The sequence below is a fragment of the Neomonachus schauinslandi genome, chromosome 10 (genome assembly GCF_002201575.2).
Source record: "Neomonachus schauinslandi chromosome 10, ASM220157v2, whole genome shotgun sequence".
Classification (NCBI taxonomy): domain Eukaryota; kingdom Metazoa; phylum Chordata; class Mammalia; order Carnivora; family Phocidae; genus Neomonachus; species Neomonachus schauinslandi.
In genome coordinates this window covers 71,049,237-71,069,922 of record NC_058412.1, presented here as the reverse complement: position 1 = coordinate 71,069,922, position 20,686 = coordinate 71,049,237, and the positions used below count along the sequence as shown (strand labels likewise).

At 35.7% G+C, this 20,686-nt stretch overlaps 1 protein-coding gene across 2 annotated transcripts in view; it reads left to right on the top strand.

Moving 5' to 3' along the window:
• FOXN2 (forkhead box N2) overlaps positions 1–20,686 on the top strand; it is a 65,947-nt gene that overhangs the window by 38,719 nt on the left and 6,542 nt on the right. For both annotated transcript variants that reach the window (XM_021701153.1, XM_021701154.1), the window contains exons 2-4: positions 1,164–1,715; positions 11,826–11,950; positions 14,348–14,412. In XM_021701153.1, the coding sequence (XP_021556828.1) occupies positions 1,179–1,715; positions 11,826–11,950; positions 14,348–14,412 (727 nt within the window). In that variant the 5' untranslated portion in view covers positions 1,164–1,178. The remainder of the gene's footprint in view (positions 1–1,163; positions 1,716–11,825; positions 11,951–14,347; positions 14,413–20,686) is intronic.

Genomic DNA, 20,686 nt, shown 5'->3' with positions numbered 1-20,686 from the left:
TGAACCACTAAAAATGAATTTAATAGTATATTACTATATCACTTTTCTCTTTGGTCAGTTATTTTCCCATGATAAGTTTTTGCATTGAAGTGTGTTTCAAAAGTAAAACAAAAGACATCTGAGAAAATAGAAATAAAAATGGATAGTTTAGAAATAGCTTTTTTGGGGCGCCTGGGTGGCTCAGTCGTTAAGTGTCTGCCTTCGGCTCAGGTCATGATCCCAGGGTCCTGGGATCGAGCCCCACATCAGGCTCCCTGCTCTGCGGGAAGCCTGCTTCTCTCTCTCCCTCTCCCCCTGCTTGTGATCCTGCTCTCACTGTCTCTCTCTGTCAAATAAATAAATAAAATCTTAAAAAAAAAAAAAATAGCTTTTTTTCCCCCTCTCCTTGAAAATACAGTGATAATTCAAATTTTACTTAGAGAATGCCAACCTTTTAGTGTCAGTACTTGATGAGATGATACAGAATTCAGTTAAAATATTGAATGTAATAAGAATAAATTTACAGTAAGTAATAATTTTGCTGATAATGAATTTAGTGAATAAGAAATGTTATTGTTTTAGTATAATCTATAAAAATGTTAGAAATTATTTATCTCTATAGTAAATATTTCAGATTTGAGGAAAGGGTTTGTTTAGAGTTATTGTTTAAGCAGTATTTTAAATTTGGCTTAATGTTGAATTTAAATTTATTAAATAAATATTTATTTGAATTTAAATTGATTAAATTTAAATTTGGTTATTTTCTATATTGAGAAAGGTCATGCATGGATTATAAAGTCTATAAAATGCATGGATTATAAAGTCTTAGAATTCAAAGAAAGTCTGCTTATTTTTAATAATAACCATTATTTATTAGGCTGTAACTGTAGGCTCAGGACTTTATTAAGTATTCAAAATATATTATTTACTTTTATTAATATCACTCATACATATGGTGTTATAATTCTGTATTTTATTTACAGCCATTTTGAGTAATATGAAATAAGTTCTCTTCCTTGTTTTGTAACCTTTAATGTCTTTGTTGTACAAATATTGTGCTTAAATATTATGTGGGATAATTGCAAAATTTCTGATTTGGTGATATTTAAATATGTATTTTCTTTTTCCATGAGCTTACAAATCTTAAGTATTATATTGATTGACAATTGTTTTCTTTATTGCAGAAACTGTAAGAGTAAATGGGTCCAGTAATTGGAATGACTCCAGAAAAGAGAGCTGAAACTCCAGGAGCTGAAAAGGTTGCAGGATTAAGCCAGATTTACAAAATGGGAAGCTTGCCTGAAGCTGTTGATGCTGCCAGGCCAAAGGCCACTCTAGTGGACAGTGAGTCAGCAGATGATGAACTCACAAACTTGAACTGGCTTCATGAAAGTACTAATCTTCTAACAAACTTCAGCTTTGGAAGTGAGGGTCTTCCAATTGTTAGTCCATTGTATGACATAGAGGGAGATGATGTGCCATCCTTAGGACCATCTTGCTATCAGAACCCAGAAAAAAAATCAGCAACTGCAAAGCCCCCATATTCCTTTAGTCTTCTCATTTACATGGCCATTGAACACTCTCCAAATAAATGTTTGCCTGTCAAAGAAATTTATAGCTGGATTTTGGATCGCTTCCCATATTTTGCTACTGCACCAACAGGCTGGAAGAATTCTGTTCGACATAATCTGTCCCTGAATAAATGTTTTCAGAAAGTGGAAAGAAGCCATGGCAAGGTCAGTGTTAATGAACATTGCTGTATTTGGGGAGGTGGGGGAGAATTAACATCAAGACCTTAAAATATGGGGAAACTAAAGGAAGACAAAAAGTAGTCAACTCATAATTACTTCAGTTTTAGCTTAATTATATTCATCATTTGCTTTCATTGAGATGTTTTTAAATTTCTTAAATATTGAAATCTAACAATTTCAGTCTACTATAGGACATAAATTAGTTTTCTAATGTTCTAATTTTCTATTCTTAGTTTCTGTAGTGTTCTGTCACTGTATCAATATGTGTTACTTATTTACTCAGTATGACAGTCTCAGTCTTATAATTGGAATGTAGACCATTTATATTAATGTAATTGATATGGTTGGCTATAAATCTATCATCATGCTGTTTTCTATTTGCTCTATTCTTTTCTCCCACTTTTCCTGTCTTTTTAAGGATTGAGTATTTTTTTATGATTCAGTTTTATCTCTACTATTGGCTTATGAGCTATTCTCTTTTTGGGGGCTGCTGGTGGCGGTGAAGGTTGCTATACACTTTTCAGTATATATCTTTAATTTATCACCATTATACTATTACACCACTTATATGGCTTTTCACAGAAAAAGTTGACTAATCATGATGTTTATCAGGATCAATTCCTTTTTTTTTTGATAAGTTTATTTAACATTTCTTATAGTTCAAATCTGGCAATGAATTTATAAGAATCTTTTTGTGGAGGTTAAGAAGTTGTTTTTTTTTTCTTGAAGGATTTTAAGTATGTTTCTCTCGTGTTCTGGCTTATATAATGTCTGATAAGAAGTCTGCTGTCATTCTTATCTTTATTCCTCTATAATGTTTCTTTTCTTTCTTTCTTTCTTTTTTTTTTTTCCTCTTTTTCCTGTCTGACTTCTATGACTTCTCTTTATATCACTACTTTTAAGCAGTTTGACTGTGTTGCGCCTAGGTGTGTTTTTCTTTATTTTTATTCTGCTTTGGTTTTTCAGAGGTTCTTGGATCTGTGATTTGTTGTCATTTATTAAATTTAGAAAAGTTTTGTTCATTATCTCTTCAAATATTTCTGTGGCTCACTTCCCACTTCTGGGACTCCAAGTAAAAATATGTTAGACCATTTGCTATTGTCTCACCTCTTATTTCCTCTGCCCTAGTTTCTACTCTTTTCTCTCTTTGTTTCAGTTTGGATCATTTCTTTCAGTCTTTTATAGGTTTAGTCTTCCCTCTGTTGTGTTCATTCTGTCGATAAATCTGATAAAGAACTTCTTCCTATTTATCATTTCTCGCATTTTCATTTGCCCGCCCCCCCTTTTTTTTTTGGCAGCAGAGCAAGGTTTATTGAGCAGTAGTAAAATGATAGTACAAAGCTCCCGAAGAGGGAGGGAACTCAAGAGGGTTGCCCTTCATTTGCCTTTTTAAAAGTAGTTTCCATCTTTTTGCTAAAATTTCCCACCAGATCCATAAACATATTAATTATAGATATGGTATATCTTCTGGTCCATCTTTGCGTCTGAATTTGTTGACTGTTTTATCTCCTGTTTTTGTGTGTGTTTCTTAATTTTGGATTAAATGTCAAACATTGTTTGTAAGAGAAACATGCCTCTACTTCTGTCAGATTGTTAGCATGAAACAGGTATTGGTCAATCTAGGTAATAATTGGTCTAGGTTTAGGTTTTGTGCTTGTCATAATTACCTTCTGAGTACCACAGGCTTCAAATTCATACAGAGATGGACTGCTATTACTTTGTGCTTAATGTGAGTCCTGGAGTGTCAGATGATTTTTCTCAGCATTTCTGCCTTACCTTCATCTTTCAGCTTGTGATATATTTGGAGGCAGGAAGGGAGTTAGATATTTCTCTCTGTGCTCTTGCCCCTCCCATAGCAATTGCTTTTTACTTAGTATGAGGCTCTTGGGATGGGAGCAGGAGTTTCTTGATTCTTCTGCTCTAGTTTTAGTATTAAGCAGGCTTTGTATGCCTTTGTCTCAAAAGTAGGACTTTCCTTGCCTTCCCGTGGAGGAGACGGTCTCTTCCATCTACTCAGAGTGGAGTCTAGAGCTGTAATCATCAGTAGCCAGTTATCTACATGTGGCTAGTGGTTGGCATATTGGACAGTATAGATATATGATCTTTCTGTCATTGTAGAAAGTTCTATTGGACAGCATTGCTCCAGAGCTCAGGCCAATTTCCTGCTTATTCCCTTCAAGGTAGATAAACTCTGCCTAGTATCAGTGGGAGGTCCTGGGTACAAGTAAGTTACCATTTCCTTTCTCAGGGGCAGCAGATCTCTGCTTTGTATCATCTGGGCATGAGCAAATTTCCTGCCTATTACCTAATGACACATGGCCATTGCCTAGTGTCAGTAAAGTGTGAGGATAGTTGAGTGTTGTATTTTTCCCCAGCAGTAGCCATCCTTTACCTGGGAGTGGGGTGAGGAGGGTGTTTGCCTCTCTTTCAGTGGCAGACAGCTTTTGCTTCATAGTGGAGCTTTGTCCAGCATGTAGCCAGGTTGTGTGACTGTCCCACAGTGACACCTGATCTCATCTTATGGTCATTTAAAGCCTGGAATATGGATGAGATTTGCCTGATATCCTTGTTCCAGCCTTAAGCCTTAGTATGTTCTGCACATCCATCACCATCTCCAGGGGTGTCTCTCTTAGGTCTCCTGCCCTGTCTAAAGTCTTTCTATGGAGCACTGGATTGAGGCCTGTAGAAAAATGCTGGCTAGTAGATGCAGACCCTTCTGTCTGGAAATGCCAAGGATGCTAAATTATCTTGCTGGCTCACACTTGGCTTTTAAGAATTTGTTGTTGTTTAAACATTTTATTTATTTATTTGAGAGAGAGAGACAGACAGAGAGAGTGAGAGAGAGCACGAGCAAGGAGGAGAGGGAGAAGCAGACTCCCCACTGAGCAAGGAGCCTGACTCAGGGCTCTATCCCAGGACCCTGGGATGAAGGCAGACGCTTAACTGAATGAGCCACCCAGGTGCCCCTGCTTTTAACAATTTGTTAAAATTTGAGTCTTTTGGGCACCTGGGTGGCTCAGTTGGTTAAGCGACTGCCTTCGGCTCAGGTCATGATCCTGGAATCCCTGGATCGAGTCCCGCATCGGGTTCCCTGCTTGGCGGGGAGTCTGCTTCTCCCTCTGACCCTAACCCCTCTCATGTGCTCTCTCATTCTCTTTCTCTCAAATAAATAAATAAAATCTTTAAAAAAAAAAAAAAAATTTGAGTCTTTTTTTTTTTAACCTTATTTTATGACTGCCACTTTTTCTGTGCTCTCCCAAAGGTAAAACAGTTCATATGTTCCATCTCTCCTAACAAGGCCCTGTCACACTTTAGAATTCAGTTCTTTCAGTTGTCTTATGGTCTTAGCTCTCAGATGAGCTCATAAAAAATTATGATTTTGTGGATTATTTGGTTTTTTTCTTGTTAGGCTGGTAACTGTGTTCTCTAATGGCTTCCTATACTCCCAAATGGTAGCAGAACTCTCCTATTCTTATTTTGAATAAGAATGAAGAGCAAGTAATTATGTTTTTAAGTAACTGAAGGATTTTTCTAAGATAGTGCTGTTCAAACTTAAGTGTATTCACTGATATCTGGGGATCTTGTTAAAATGCAGATTCTGATTCAGCAAATCTATGGTGGAGAGTGAGACTCTTTCTTTTCTAACAGGCTCCCCATTGATCCTGGTGCCATTAGTCCATGAGTAGCAAGACATTAGGATATATCGTCATCTATCATCATCTTACAGCTAACTTAAGGAGGTTGTATTAGTTATCTTTTGTAACATATTGCTATCTAACACATTGGCTACTACACATGGAATATTTATGAAGACCAACTATGCGTTAGGCCATTAAAAAAGCCTCAATAATTTCAAAGGTTCAATGTCTGTCATAGACAGCCTCCAAGAGGCCCCCAAATGAACCCTACCTTCCACTGTTCTTGCCCTTGTAGAGTTCCCTTCAGTAATGAATAGGGCTGACCTGTGTAACCAAGAGGATATTGTGGAAATGATGGATCATGCCTTTTGAGGCTAGTTGATAAAAGGTACTATAGTTTCCATCTTGGGCTCTTGGATAACTAGCTGTAGGGGAAGCCAGATGCCATATCATATTTAAGCAGCCTTATGGAGAGGCCTATGTGTCAAGGAAATGTGGCCTTCTGCCAACAGTTGTGTGAATAAGCCATCTTGGAAGCAGATTCCCCCAGCCTCAAACTTTCCTTTCAGATGACTAAAAGTTTTAGGAATGTTGGATATGTTCTTTCCAACATGTATTGTTGGATTTTATTTTGAATTATATCACTTAATTATTTTCTAGTTTTAGACCTATTGTGTTTATGCTTATGGTGGGACATAAAAGGAGAACTGTCTGTTAGGTACTTAGAAATATACAGGAGTAGTGGTAATGTGGGATTAAAGCTCTAAATTTGGAAGTCATCAGCACTGATTTTCAGTAGAAAAATCTAGGAAAAGTATATTGTAGTGGAAGCAAAGGAGGGTAAATTTAAGTGTGAATGAGCAACAGTATCAAATGTTGCAGAAATCTTAAATGATTGGTTAAGAAGAAGTGATTGAGACAACTAGCAGCCAACAGATGAGGATTCAAAATATGGTGTGCTGGTATATGTGGGATGGGGATTGAGTAGGGATGGGGATATAGCTTTTGTAAATTCTCAAGGTATAAATATTTCCATCATGGCCAGTTTCAAACTACCAACATTCTGTCATTAAATGTGAAGTTGATAGGAGATGTTTATAATGAGCAGTACGCCACTGTGTGTAAAGAATTAATCTAATTCAATAAGAAAAAGAAAACTAATTAAAAAATGGGTAAGAATATGAATAGGCAGTTAACAGAGGAGGAAATACAAATAGCCAATAAGCATGCAGAGATGTTTATCCTCACTAGTGATCAGGGACATACAAACTAAAAGAACCCACAAAAACAGTTGTACCCCATTAGAATGCAAAAATTTTAAATGTTTGATAGTATCAATTTAGATAAGGATAGGGGAAATAATACCAATATTTTCATACCACTCATAGGAGTGTAAATTAGTACAACCATTTTTGAGGGCAACTTGGCTACAATTATTAAAATTAGAAATGTGCATATCTTTTGATCTAGTGGATTAGATTCTGATTTCTCCCCTAGAGTAAGATTCATACTTGCGTACAAGGAGATATATATCCAGTGTGGTATTGTTTGTAATAAAAATTGCAGAATAATATGTGCAGTGTAGTTGGATTTGTGGTAGTGATCAAAAGGGATTTGTTTTTATCCTTAATTTTTAAATGTGTGCATTATTTACATAATTAACCTGAGCATTTTGAATGCTCAGAGAAAGAAAAAAGTTAAGGAAGTGAGAGCTAGCAAACAAGAAAGCATACCGTCCAGAGTCCGGGGAGAGTGTGATAAAGAGAAAGAAATCCTCTTATGAGATAATAAAAAATATGAGGATAAATATAGAAATTGTAAATATTGGGATAAAAATTAGTAAGCTGTTACAACAGGTCAGGGTAGGAGGAAAGAAACTGGCAGGAGATGGCCTTCACAAAAATCAATAGCCACTCTGCTTAAATTTCTGAAGTTTGGACAGAAAGTGATACATTCAGGTAGGATTGGGGTTGCTTGTGGATTTTTTTTTTTTTTAAATTTATGAAATACTTCTGGAATCAGTGTTTCAAAATAACAGTACTTCTCTTATAATCTACAGAAGGCAAGTAAGTTATACTTACATCCGATAAATGTTGGAATTGAATTTGGCAGCCTTGCCAGCACTTTTCTGTTGAATATCTCTTATCTATAGATGATAATCTCAAAAAAATGGCAAGATGGCAAGGTCTGGGTCAAACTACAAAGTGATAATGATACCCAGCCAGCTGGATAGCTTCTGATTAGATTTCCCCCCCTATCATCCATACCGTAGTTAATACTCTCAATAGATAGGTCTAAAAATCTTGGCTTGGTATTTATCTGCCTCGGTATTTTAAAGTTATAAAAGTTAGACATGGTCTTTTTTTGGTTTGTTTTGGTTTGGGTTTCATGTTTTAAATATTTAAACATCCAGGTCTTACATCTACTTCTCTAAATTTTTATAAAGCCAAACTAAGACACTGACTTGAGCTGGAAAACACAAAATTAGAAATTTTGCCTGGTTTAGTACAGTTTTAGTCTTTATGTTTGCATAGTGATGACTCGCTTCAATAGCTGAATCCCAGGAAAAGAAGTCATGCCAACCACTATAAAAGTTCATGCTTTAAACTATAAACAGGACTTATGAATGCCTTTTTTGACTAGTTAATTCTTTTTAATTCAGTCATTCTAAAAACCACAGAAAAGATAATCAGGGGAAGAAACTATTAAAATGTACAAGGCAAGTACATAAAAACATCTCAGGAATAGTGAACATTGCCTTTTCTCCCAAACTATTCTTTACAACTAACATTAAAATCTTTTTAAAATTCATTTCTTAGTATATTCCTTATTTCTTCAAAACCTTCTGTGGTTCTCTACCAAGTTAAGTCCAGAAGCCTTATAGTTCCAAAATGCAAAATAAATGAGAGAGTGCACATTTCCTGTTTCCATTGCACAGGTTTATTTTGTTATAGGCAAATTTAGTTTAAAACAATATTTAACGTCTGAAACTCTTTATTATTTGTGTTCTGTCATCTAAGCACAATAATAAAGGGGCAAGGTTTTTAAGTGAGAATTAGTTTAAAATAAATTCCTCTTTGCTGAAGACTCTAAAACATAATGTTAGCAAATACATAATTTTATCTCTTGTTACTGATAGTTTGTGAACAGACCCAGGGAAAGGAAATGCTGCCATGGTAACATAACCAGACTGTTATTTGGAGACCTTACTCAAGATAATACTTAACTGCCCTGAACGGCAGGTTTTCAGTACCAGTTCTTCCAATTTACTACTTCAAGGAAATAGCAATTCTACTATGGTCAAAACAATTTGTAATTCACATGATAGAATTTAAAAAGTAGACTATTGAACCAAACAGTTTCTAGGAGTGTAATCTCAGGAATACCAAGATAGAACATGGCTAGAATCGTTAAAATAATTGTCTTAATCAATATATGAAAAATAATTCATACATATCTTTTCTGTATGAAACTGAAGTGGGTTGGGCAAAGGATGTTGTGGGTGCTAATGTTTTAAAGTTTTATTTCCCTATCGTTAAAAAACATCCCTTGGGCCAACTGACTGAAAACATATCTAATTTAAGTAATTTCATCCAAAAATACATTTGTAAAATTTGACTTCCTTTGAAAAACAAATCAGAATTTCAGGTACTTACTTAGTATATAGTTCATGTGATATTTTGCTACTGAAGGCCAGAAAAAAGTTTCACCTAATAGTGTAGTATGTGTCTTTCTATATTACAGTATGATATGACAGCTATGGTTTTTCTTTTCCTATACATTTAGGTTGCTAGGATGTTAAAAACTGCATACACTGATAGCATACTTTTTCTAAAACAAGGGCTATTTTCCCTTTAAATTTAGTTAATTCCTTGTTCTTTATTACCTTTTATCTCTTACTCAGAATTAATTGATTTTGTCCTTATTGTTGATTTTTTTTAGGACTCACAGGTAAAGGAGTAGGAATATACTGTTATTAAACCATATAAACTTGGGGCACCTGGGTGGCTCAGTCGAGCCCTGCATCAGCCCCGCATCGGGCTCCCTGCTCCGCAGGAGGCCTGCTTCTCCCTCTCCCACTCCCCCTGCTTGTGTTCCCTCTCTCACTGTCTCTCTCTCTGTCAAAAAATAAATAAAAATCTTAAAAAAATAAAAAGAATGTAAGTGGATAGGGGCATCTGGGTGGCTCAGTTGGTTAAGTGTCTGATTCTTGGTTTCGTCTCAGGTCAAGGTCTCAGGGTCGTAAGATTGAGCTACCAGTAGGGCTCCATGCCCAGTGTGGAGTCCGCTTGAGGTTCTCTCGCCCTCTGTCCCTCCACCTCATGTGCACGTACACTCTCTCTCTCAAATAAATAAATAAGTTTTTTAAAAAAAAATGAATGAGGGGCACCTGGGTGGCTCAGTCGGTTAAACGGCTGCCTTCGGCTCAAGTCATGATCCCAGGGTCCCTGGATGGAGCCCCACATCAGGCTCCCTGCTCAGCAGGGAGCCTGCTTCTCCCTCTCCTGCTCCCCCTGCTTGTGCTCGTGCTCTCTCTCTCTGTCAAATAAATAAAATCTTTTTAAAAAAATGAGTGAAAGTGGATATAAATTTGCCTTTGGCCACATTCTCTTAGTTTTCATATAACTGTGTTTATATGAAATTTATTTACTTACTAGATTTATGAATATATTTATTTACTAGATAATCTATAATTGTAGTTTGGATATCTTTTTAATCTAAGAGTATTATAAATTTCCAAGTGGTCAGAATTTTGTTGTTGTTGGGATTGTTAATTTTTTTTTTTTTTTTTTTGCACTGGAGTCTTAAAATTGTGAACTTTAAGAGGAAATTTATTTTTCCTCCTGGCCTAATCAATGTAGTTTTTTCCATTAATATTTGGAAAGTATATTCTACAAGAATTCATTAATTACATCAGTTTTTCTCATAAGTGTTCCACAGAACACTAAATTCCTCAACTACTACCTGGGAGAAGGAGGTTCTGTGTCAGATAACTTTAGGAAACCATATAAAACAAGTATAATGATAGCAAGACTATTTAGATCCCTTAACCTGCTGGTATGTAGTGTGACCTTCTAAGAAGGAGGGAGGTAAAATGTACAGCATTTTTCAAACCTATTTGAAAGAATTATCTCATAGCCTGGCCTTCTTCCCTTCATGTTAGGTAATATTAGTGAGGTTTTTCATATATCTTGTCCACTTACCTTCCTATAAGCTGTTCCTTCATATTGAGGGAACTATGGATCACACAAGCCCTTCTTTCAGGCACCTCCCATTTGAAATTCAGCAGGCACTTTTGTTAATGGTTTCTCTGGTTTCTAGTAATCATAAAAATTCCATAATTTTTAGATTCTATTGATTATTTCAATGGAATCTGGATTTGTGTGCTCATTGCCATATTATCTAAAAGTCACTCAAATTTAACTTAATCATCTTAAGGGAAGGGCTGATTCTTCCTTCCTCTCTGTTATCTTTTACAGGAGTCTTTTTCATACCTCAGTTGTTGATTTACCACTCTTTGAGACTTTTCCTGTGCTTTTCATGAAACCATTTGCTTTTTTTTTTTTTTTTAAGACTGTACTTATTCGTATATAGAGAGAGCGGGGGCGTGAGCACAGGGAGGTGCAGAGGGAAAGGGAGAGAATCTCAAGCTGACTTGTGCTGAGTGCGGAGCCTAGTGCCGGACTCAAGCCACACCCCTGAGATCACACCCAAGCTGAAATCAAGAGTTGGTTGCTTAACTGACTGTACCACCCAAGAGCCCCTGAAATCATTTGCTTTTTAAATTTAAACTTGCTTTAAATGAGAACTTAAGCATTACTGTTAATGCCATTAAAAAATAAAAATTTTTTGCTGCATCACCTGATCTCATACTGCTTACCACTTTTAGGGAAATGATGCTGCATAGAAAGCTTAATTTTTCCTTTTCTTCCTGGTTTTTCTATAACAGTAATAATAATGGCTTATATTTGTTACATCTTACCATATGGAGGACCACATTGTACAGCCCTCTATGCTGTTCACTGTTCATCTTGGGGTTGTACCATTCTCAGAGACTATGAAGTGATTGTCATGTCCTGTGGCCCTATGTGCCAGGCAACATGCAGAGTACTTTATGCATAATTTAATCCACATAACAGCCCTATGAGATAGGTAGTGTTATCATCCCTCCCTTCCAAATGAAGGAATAATGGCCTAGAGAGATAGAGGTTGGTTAATTTTCCTAAGATCACACAACAGGTAAATGGCAGTGCTGGAGCTAAGAACCCAGGCAGCCTGCCTCCAGGGCTTTTGACCATACAATGCACTTAGAGCAAGCTTAATTCAACCTTTGCATTGTACTCAAAAGCATACCGTAGGGTTTTTTTTCCCCCACACACGTTGGTGAAAACATTCAGGCACTGATTGTGTATGTCTTAAAGTTGCACATTAATAATTCTTGTGTATTTTATTTTAGGTCAATGGAAAAGGTTCCTTATGGTGTGTTGATCCGGAATATAAACCCAACCTTATGCAGGCACTGAAGAAGCAACCTTTTTCCTCAGCATTAACATTTTACACCCCTCCTGCATCTCCACAAAGGTACAGAATCTTCCATATAAGTGTCAATGGTGACATAAGATTTCATTGTATGACATGGAAAAACCTAACAAAGTTGTAAGGTTTGGGGTTTTTTTTTATTGCATAGAGAATAACTTATGGATAAGACATTAACCTAAGGCATTTTTACTTATAGTCAACTTGTGTTATTAGGAAACAGGATATTTGATAGGTGAGAACATAAATTCTGGAAAATACAGTCACTCCTGAGTATAAGTAAACCCTACAAAACGTTATAATAATGATTTCAGGTACAAAAGGTTTAAATTATTTTAATTGCCTGCAGTACTAATGCAGACTAAAGACATGGGAAATTAAAAGTATATTTAAGCTTTTTAAAATAAGATGCTTAACAGTTTATCATTGTAACATTTTTATGGATATATTTATATCTTCTATTTTAAGTTTAGTTTTCTTTCACAACACATTTAATATTTGAAAATTATGCTCACAGTCTCAAGTTTTAAAATGTTTGACAAGTAAAATAATGCTTTGACTTTTTTATTTGTTTTGTTTCTGCTGGTAAATATAATTGTAATGTATTTCCTTGGCTCTTGTTTTCAAACTCAGTGACTCTTATTGATCTTACAGCTTTCCCATTTTAAGTCAAAGCTGAAAATGACACCTCAAATCTGATTTTGTTTCTGTTTCCTAAAGAAGCCTTCAGAATTTTTTTTTTTTTAATTCTATTATGTACATTTGTTTGAATTGAAAATGCCAGATTTTGTTGAGATACTTTTGAGGGTGGCCTTATCATGGCTAATTTGTTTTTTGGAAAATTTTAAAAGCTTTTTAATAAAATGCTAGATGGAGAATTTCAAACATACACAAAAGGAGGGAGAAAACTATAATGAACTCTTCAGCTGCAACAATTATCAATATTTCCATACAATGTTTAATTTCTTAAATTATTATTAAATAACTTCAAGTGGAGTGGTTGTAGCTGAAATACAATAAAAAATTAGTAAGGCTAAAGTTGAAATTAGTAATATATATCTTCTCACTGAGATTTTAAGCTTGTTTACTAGTAGATTGGAAGGATTATTGTCACAAGAACGATTGAGTGGTTTATCTTTATTAAATGAAACCTAGAAAAGTTATCAGAGTTTATATCCTCATTGTTTGGGACTTGGTATCTTTATCAGTTAATGTTGGTGCTTATGAGGTATCCTAGTTTAAAAAAAAAACAATTTAGAAACTAATGGTAAGTTCTGTTTATGGTCATTTATGTGTTTTATTTAGCTATGCTTTTTTTAAATTAAAGATTAAATGAGAGAATTGACACTGTTGTATACCATTAGATATGCACTTCACTGTGCCTTTGATAGATTGCATTTTCATGATATCTTTTAGCTTTATCATATGTTAAATAAAAATGATTTTGTGGTTTAAAAACAGATAAATGACAGCATAAAGATAATTTTTCACTTTAAAACATTACCTTAATATTTTTAGAAACATTTTTTCTTTTTCATTGTTTGGCAAATGATGGTTCCATCCAATAGATCTTTGTGTAGCCTTTTCATGTCATTATTGGTAAGTTGAGAAAAAGAATGAAATATAGTATATGTAAAACTATGAATGAGAAATAGACTTACAATTTAGTTAGCAAGACAGATTTTTTTATGGTATCACAAATTCCAAAGAACAGAAGTAGTGTGTCCCAAAAATGATTTAATTTTTGGAATTTAAAAAAAAAAAAAAGCCAAAACTGGGATGCCTGGCTGGCTCAGTCAGAAGAGCATGTGACTCTTGATCTTGGGGTTGTAAATTCAAGCCCCATGCTGGGTGTAGAGATTGCTTAAAAATAAGATCTTTTAAAAAAACAAAACAAAACCAGAACTCCTAATCTCTTTATGACTGTAGCAAGTTTAATTTGACATTAATATTTCTTAATAAAATCAGGAACTTATCTGTTTTGCATCATTACCATACAGTTCTCTTCACACATTTGTTTCGATAAATGCTTTCATTTCTGTGGTAACACCTATATGAATATCATATCAAATTTAAGCATCCAATACAAAACCAAATAGTAACTATTATGTATTGTCTATTGTTACAGGCATTTTAAATGCATTATTATTATTCATCACAGCTGCCCTATGTGGGAGGTTTAATTATTCCTATTTTACAGATGAAGAAACTAAGAAATTAATTATTTTGCCTAAGATCGTCCAAATAGTTGTGATTTAATCTTGGATCTAATGCTCTTTCTGCTTTGGCAGACTCTTCTAAACTGAATAGTATTAGCAAAGAAAACAAGGTAAAAATAGTTTGTGTTTTTTATTGTATAAATTAGTTGTATTTGTGACTAAGTTCTATAAAAAGTGAAATGAAGGTTTTTATAAGCATATTTATCTTATCTTTATTTTTCAGTGGCTCTTTATCACCTCATTTCTTAAGCTCTGTACTCAAGCAGAACCAGGTGCGAACCCTTAAAGGTATGTGTGTAAGAACATTACTTTAAATCATAACAGCTCAGGTCAAATATCAGGATTTTTTGTTTATTTAATTTTTTTCTGATTATAAAAGTATTACATGTTCATTGTAGAAGATTTGGAAAATAAAAACATTTCTAAAAAGAAACTAAATTTTAAGAAACAAAACTGATGGGGTGCCTGGGTGGCTCAGTTGGTTAAGCGGCTGCCTTCGGCTCAGGTCATGATCCCAGGGTCCTGGGATCGAGCCCCACGTCGAGCTCCCTGCTCAGTGGAGAGTCTGCTTCTCCCTCTCCCTCTGCCTGCCTCTCTGCCTACTTGTGCTATCTCTCTGTCAAATAAATATATAAAATCTTTAAAAAAAAAAAAAAAAAGAAAACTGATGAACATAGGGGAAGGGAGGGAAAAATAAAATAGGATAAAGAGAGCAGACAAACCCTAAATGACTCCTAGCTATAGAGAACAAACTGAGGGTTGCTGGAGGGGAGGTTAGTTGGGGGTTGGGGAAATGGAGCGATGGGTATTAAGGCGGGCACTTGATATGATGAGCACTGGGTGTTAAATGTAAGTGATGTATCACTAAATTCTAACCTGAAATTAATGATACACTATATGTTAACTAACTTGAATTTAAATAAAACAAAAAAAAAGAAACTAAAACTTATTCTTTATTATCGTCAACATTTTGTTTTAATTACTTTGGTTCTTTTTACTCCTTATACACGAGTAGATGTGTCTGCATGCATACACACACACACTTTTTCTCCAAATGTTAGGCTCATACTGTGTATACTGTTGTATATCCCTTTTTTTTCATTTCCTCTTATGTGTATTTCTCCTTGAAAATAGGAGAATATTTCTTAGTAATACTATCAGTATAGAGTTCGCTTTTCAAGTCTTAGACTAGAATAGAGATTGGCAAACTAGGCCTTGGGCCATATCTGGCCTGCCATGTGTTTTTTTTTTTTTTAAAGATTTTATTTATTTATTTGACAGAGAGAGACACAGCGAAAGAGGGAACACAAGCAGGGACAGTGGGAGAGGGAGAGAAGCAGGCTTCCCGCCAAGCAGGGAGCCTGATGCGGGGCTCGATCCCAGGACCCTGGGATCATGACCTGAGCCGAAGGCAGACGCTTAACGACTGAGCCACCCAGGCGCCCCTGGCCTGCCATGTGTTTTTACATGGCCTGTGAGTTTATATTTATAAATAGTTGAAAAATTAATAAAAAAAATATTTCAAGGCATGTGAAAATTCACTATAAGAACAGAGTTAAGTAGTTGCAACAGAGATCTCTGTATTGTATCCTTGGTTATGCCTCTTCTCTGGCAAAACCTAAAATATTTATTGACCCTCTTCAGAGGAAGTTTGGATTAGAATATAGTTTAGAATATTTCTTTTATAGGTTAAGTGTAAAGAACTTTAAGAAGACAGCAAGTTAACTTTCAGAATTCTGTAGATGACTTTTCTAAAGTACATAAAAATTCTGAATTAGTAGTTTTTGCCCCCTACTCATAGTTAATGTTATAAATTAGTGATGTATTAACATGAGGTTTTCTAGCATTGTCACTTTCAGGCCTAGAAACATTTCTGTGACTTTTAAAAACAGAAATCCGCAGACCAGAAGTCTTTTCTGTGTATCAGACACATTTTGGCTCTTTGAAACTACACTAAGCCAAGCCTAGGAAGCAGTGTGATGATGGTCTGTAAAAATGAGGGAGGGAAAGGGTGTGAAAAGCTGAAGAGAATTCTGCAAAGAAGTTAAGAGGATTGAGGGTATGTTCAGATAATGTTCTGGCTTAACATAATGCAAGTATCCATTTTCTCCTTCCTGCATGGGTAGATGTGGTTTCTCTTTACATTTAGGCATTGCAGAAACTGCATATTTTTATTATCTCAATAAGTTCTGACCTTTAGTCTTTCAAGCTCAGTTCATACACAGATTTTGAGAACATTTTCTTTGTGAATTCTGGGTTTATTTAGAATCTCTTCTTGCTCTTATTCCATTCTATCCTAATTCTGCTGCTTCTTTTGGGGAGCAGACACTTGCACAATTTTCTCCTGCTAGTTTTTTTTTTTTTTTAAGATTTTATTTATTTATTTGAGAGAGAGTGAGCAAGCTGCAGGGGGTGGGGCAGAGGGAGAGGGAGAAGCAAACTCCCTGCAGAGCAGGGAGCATGACATGGGGCTCGATCCTGGGACTCCAGGATCAAGATCTGAGCCAAAGGCAGATGCTTAACTGACTTAGCACCCAAGCACCCCTCTCCTAGTTTTAGTCGCAATTTTTCATAACTAGAGCATAGCACTTCTCCTTCATCTAATGATTTAGACATATGGTGCATCATCTCTCCAGTGCTGCTAATAGCTTACTTCCCTCCTTCTCTGTACTGGTGAGTCTTAGGCTTGATGGCAAGGGGCCTTGGAGTTCCAGGTTAAAACAAATGCAGGCCTGGGGCGCCTGGGTGGCTCAGTTGTTAAGCGTCTGCCTTTGGCTCAGGTCATGATCCCAGGGTCCTGGGATTGAGCCCCGCATCGGGCTGCCCCCTCAGCGGGAGCCTGCTTCTCCCTCTCCCACTCCCCCGGCTTGTGTTCCCTCTCTTGCTGTGTCTCTCTCTGTCAAATAAATAAATAAAATCTTTAAAAAAAAAAACCAAGGGACGCCTGGGTGGCTCAGTCGGTTAAGCGTCTGCCTTCAGCTCAGGTCATGATCCCAGGGTCCTGGGATCGAGTCCCGCATCGGGCTCCCTGCTCCGCGGGGTGCCTGCTTCTCCCTCTGCCTCTGCCTCTCTCTCTCTATCTCTCATGAATAAATAAATAAAATCTTTAAAAAAAAAAAAAAAAACAAAACCAAAAAACAAATGCAGGCCTGTCCTGGAATTGAATATACAGTTCTTACGAGTTTTAGAGGAAAACATAAGACCACACAAAAACTTAAGAGAATTTATATTTAAATCAGGTTGCTTTAGGGCCTATTGATAGACTTACGAGGAAATTTGCTTTTTCTTCTCTCGATATTATTTCTAGAGAAAAGTTTGAAAAAAACACAGCACTAAATGGACTAAACAATCAACTGTTTATTCTACAAGTAATTGTTGAATTCCCACATTGGTGCCAAGTAATGTATGGGTGCTTTGGGATATGCAGAGATGAAGGAGACCAAGGCCCTGCTCTCAAAAACTGTACAGTTTAATTGAAGAAGGTTGAGAAGATTATGCAGAGTACATTGGGGAAAAAGGAAGTAAGTGGCAAAGTAAGTTTAGAGGTAGATCAGAAAAGGCCCCTTAGAAAAGAAAGTGGTGCTTGAGCTGGACCTCAGAAGTTGGGGAAATACTTGACCTTGTTGGAGGGTATCTGCTAGGAACTGCAGGCCAGTGAGTATGGCTGAAGCCTAGGATTATAGAAGAGGATTCGGCAGCCTTGGTCCAGTAGCTGTAGATGTGGTCATTTAGCATGGGCAAGCCAAATGAAGAAGTTTAAGCGAGCATTAGCCAAATCAAGGAGAACTTATTTAGCGTAATGAGTTTGAACTCCTATAATTATAACATTAGCATTGGGTTCCTTACTACGGTGCTTTAAGTGCATTATCTCATTTAATCCTTACAACTCTTTGAGGTATTCTTACCTAATAAGGAAACTGAAGTTTGGAGAGATTAAGTAACTTTCTCATGGCCACATCACTAGTAAAAGGCATACAAGGAACTCAGAAACTCTGATTTCAGAACCTGCACTCCTACTAAGTATGAGGCATTGAGGGAGCTGCTGAAGGGCTTTAAAGAATGAGGCAACATTGTCAGTTCTGTGTTTTATTAAGGTCCCTTAGGTGTCATTTAGTTCCAGTATTAGAATCCAGTATTAGATTCATCTATCACTTCACAGACTCATCTTTACCAATCATTATAATAGAGCTACCTTCAAACACATAAGAGCAATAGGAGAACTTACTTAGGCAGAGAAACTCCAGAAATAGTCACTATCACCCAAAGTGGGTGCAGCAGTTTTAAAGTATAGTTGTCTCTCTTGCTCACCTTACAATGACTAATTTTCTGTGCCAATATATATGTTACAGTATTGTATAACAGAGGGCAGGAGGCACAGGAATCTCATACTGAGATAGCAAAACAAAATCTTTTTTGTCAATATTTTGGTTTGGTGTGGATTTAGAATAAATTCATCTGCTTAAGAAATATTTATTGAACATACTTGTGTGCTAGGCACAAGGATACATCAGTGAACAAAATGACAAAAATGGAACTCACATTCTAGTTACTGAATTATAGTATTTATACTGAAGCACTAGTATACTATAAGCAAATATAAACGTTAGTTAATGATGATGTTAGGGGCTAAGTGCAAATCTAGGTTCAAATTTAAGATTCCAAATTAGCATAATTTGTATCTTAATAGAAATTAAACTAAACCAGTGGTCCAAACAGCTTAAACTATTGGCAGTATATCAAAATTGCTCTCCTCTATTAAAGAATCACAAGAGACAGCTTCTCTGTTTGGATGCTCTGTAAATGTGTATGTTAGCTTTGATAGATGTAATAAGTCCTTATAGTTATTACTGAGCTTATAACAATTTAAATTCTGCCCCTGTGGTTCTCATATCATTCCTTAAGCAAATGGATTGAAAATCAGATAACAGAAATGTGTCAGTTTGTGTCATAACCCTCAGTTTCACATAGCTGAACCTAGTGTCTTAGGATTTTTTTCTCAATTATTGTTAGTAATTTCCCAGCATCAGGGCTAAGGAAATATAAACCAGGACATACAAATTAACACTTATGACAGAAATTTATTTGAATCAATTATTAAATCAGTAGCATGTTTTGAACTCCAGTCAGAACTATGAAGGAAAAAAAGAGAAATAATATGACTTTGAACTAAGTGGGTTTTTTAAATCACTATTTGGGTGGATCTCATGACTCTTAATGACAAATGAATTTCAACTAGAAGTGAATTATTTGCTTAAACTAAATAGTGTCAGAGAAAATATATACAAAAGACTTTATAAAAGAACCAAATTTTTATTCTTTATGAACTGGATATGGTGGTAACCTAGCTAATAGTATGTTTTTAAAAACACAGAGCTACATTTTAAATAGCTAAAGTATTATCAGTGAAAAAATAACATGAAGTGTCATCAATTGTGACAATAAACAAGTAAGTCTTCAGTTTAATTTTAATACTAAAACAGATGGGGTACTCTAAATAAAAATTGTAAAGTCTACACAGAGAGTTTTTGTTGTATTTGTTCTAAGAAGTTCAAGATTGTACCTTGGTCAAATCATCGGTAATCAGGTATTCTTGATTACTGAGTGTTTGGGGTCATTTCTCTTGCAGTTAGACATTTTTCTAGAGCTAATTGGCAAGGTATGGGAAGCATACTTAAAATGTTTGAAACCAAACAAATTACATATAGATAAAATTCTTTTGCAGGGAGGCTTTCAGTTTCATAAAGTTAATTTCATGTGGGAGAGTTCAAATTAATTTGGTTATAATAAATCTATACAAGAAATAAATGTGTTTAAGGTACACTTTTCCTGTCCTTCTACTGTTACAAAAATAGTATCTAATTTTATCATTTTAAATATTTGGAAACTAAGAAGAAAAGTGGTGTTCATGCAGCTTTCTTATGTTGTCAGGATAAGCCTCACCAATTTTCTTTAGTTTTAGGTATTGTTTTTAAGAAATATGACTCGTTGAATTCTAATGAAAGTTTACTATAGGAAGTTAAGCTAGAGATACACTAACTTTTTTTTTTTTTTTATGATTTTATTGATTTATTTGACAGAGAGAGACACAGCGAGAGAGGGAACACAAGCAGGGGGAGTGGGAGAGGGAGAAGGAGAAGCAGGCTTCCCGCCGAACAGGGAGCCCGATGCGGGGCTCGATCCCAGGACCCTGGGATCATGACCTGAGCCGAAGGCAGACGCTTAACGACTGAGCCACCCAGGCGCCCTGATACACTAACTTTTTTGATAAGATTTTATAGGTACTTCATTTATAAGATTATAAATTTTCTGAAAATTTTTCCTAATTATGCTTTTCAGTGTTAGATTCTCCCTCACCATCACCTCCTTTTTTTTTTTTTTTAATGAAATTGGAAACAAGGTAGACCTTTTTTTATTAAAAGAAAAATTATTTCATGGAACAGGAAACTCTCTGTCAGGGCTTTTGCATAATGCCAGTCAAGATTTGCCCTGCACAGGGCCACTTGGCTGAGGCAGTGAGTGGGGTCTGAAATTCAGCCCACGCTCCAGTCTTCAAGCTGTGTGC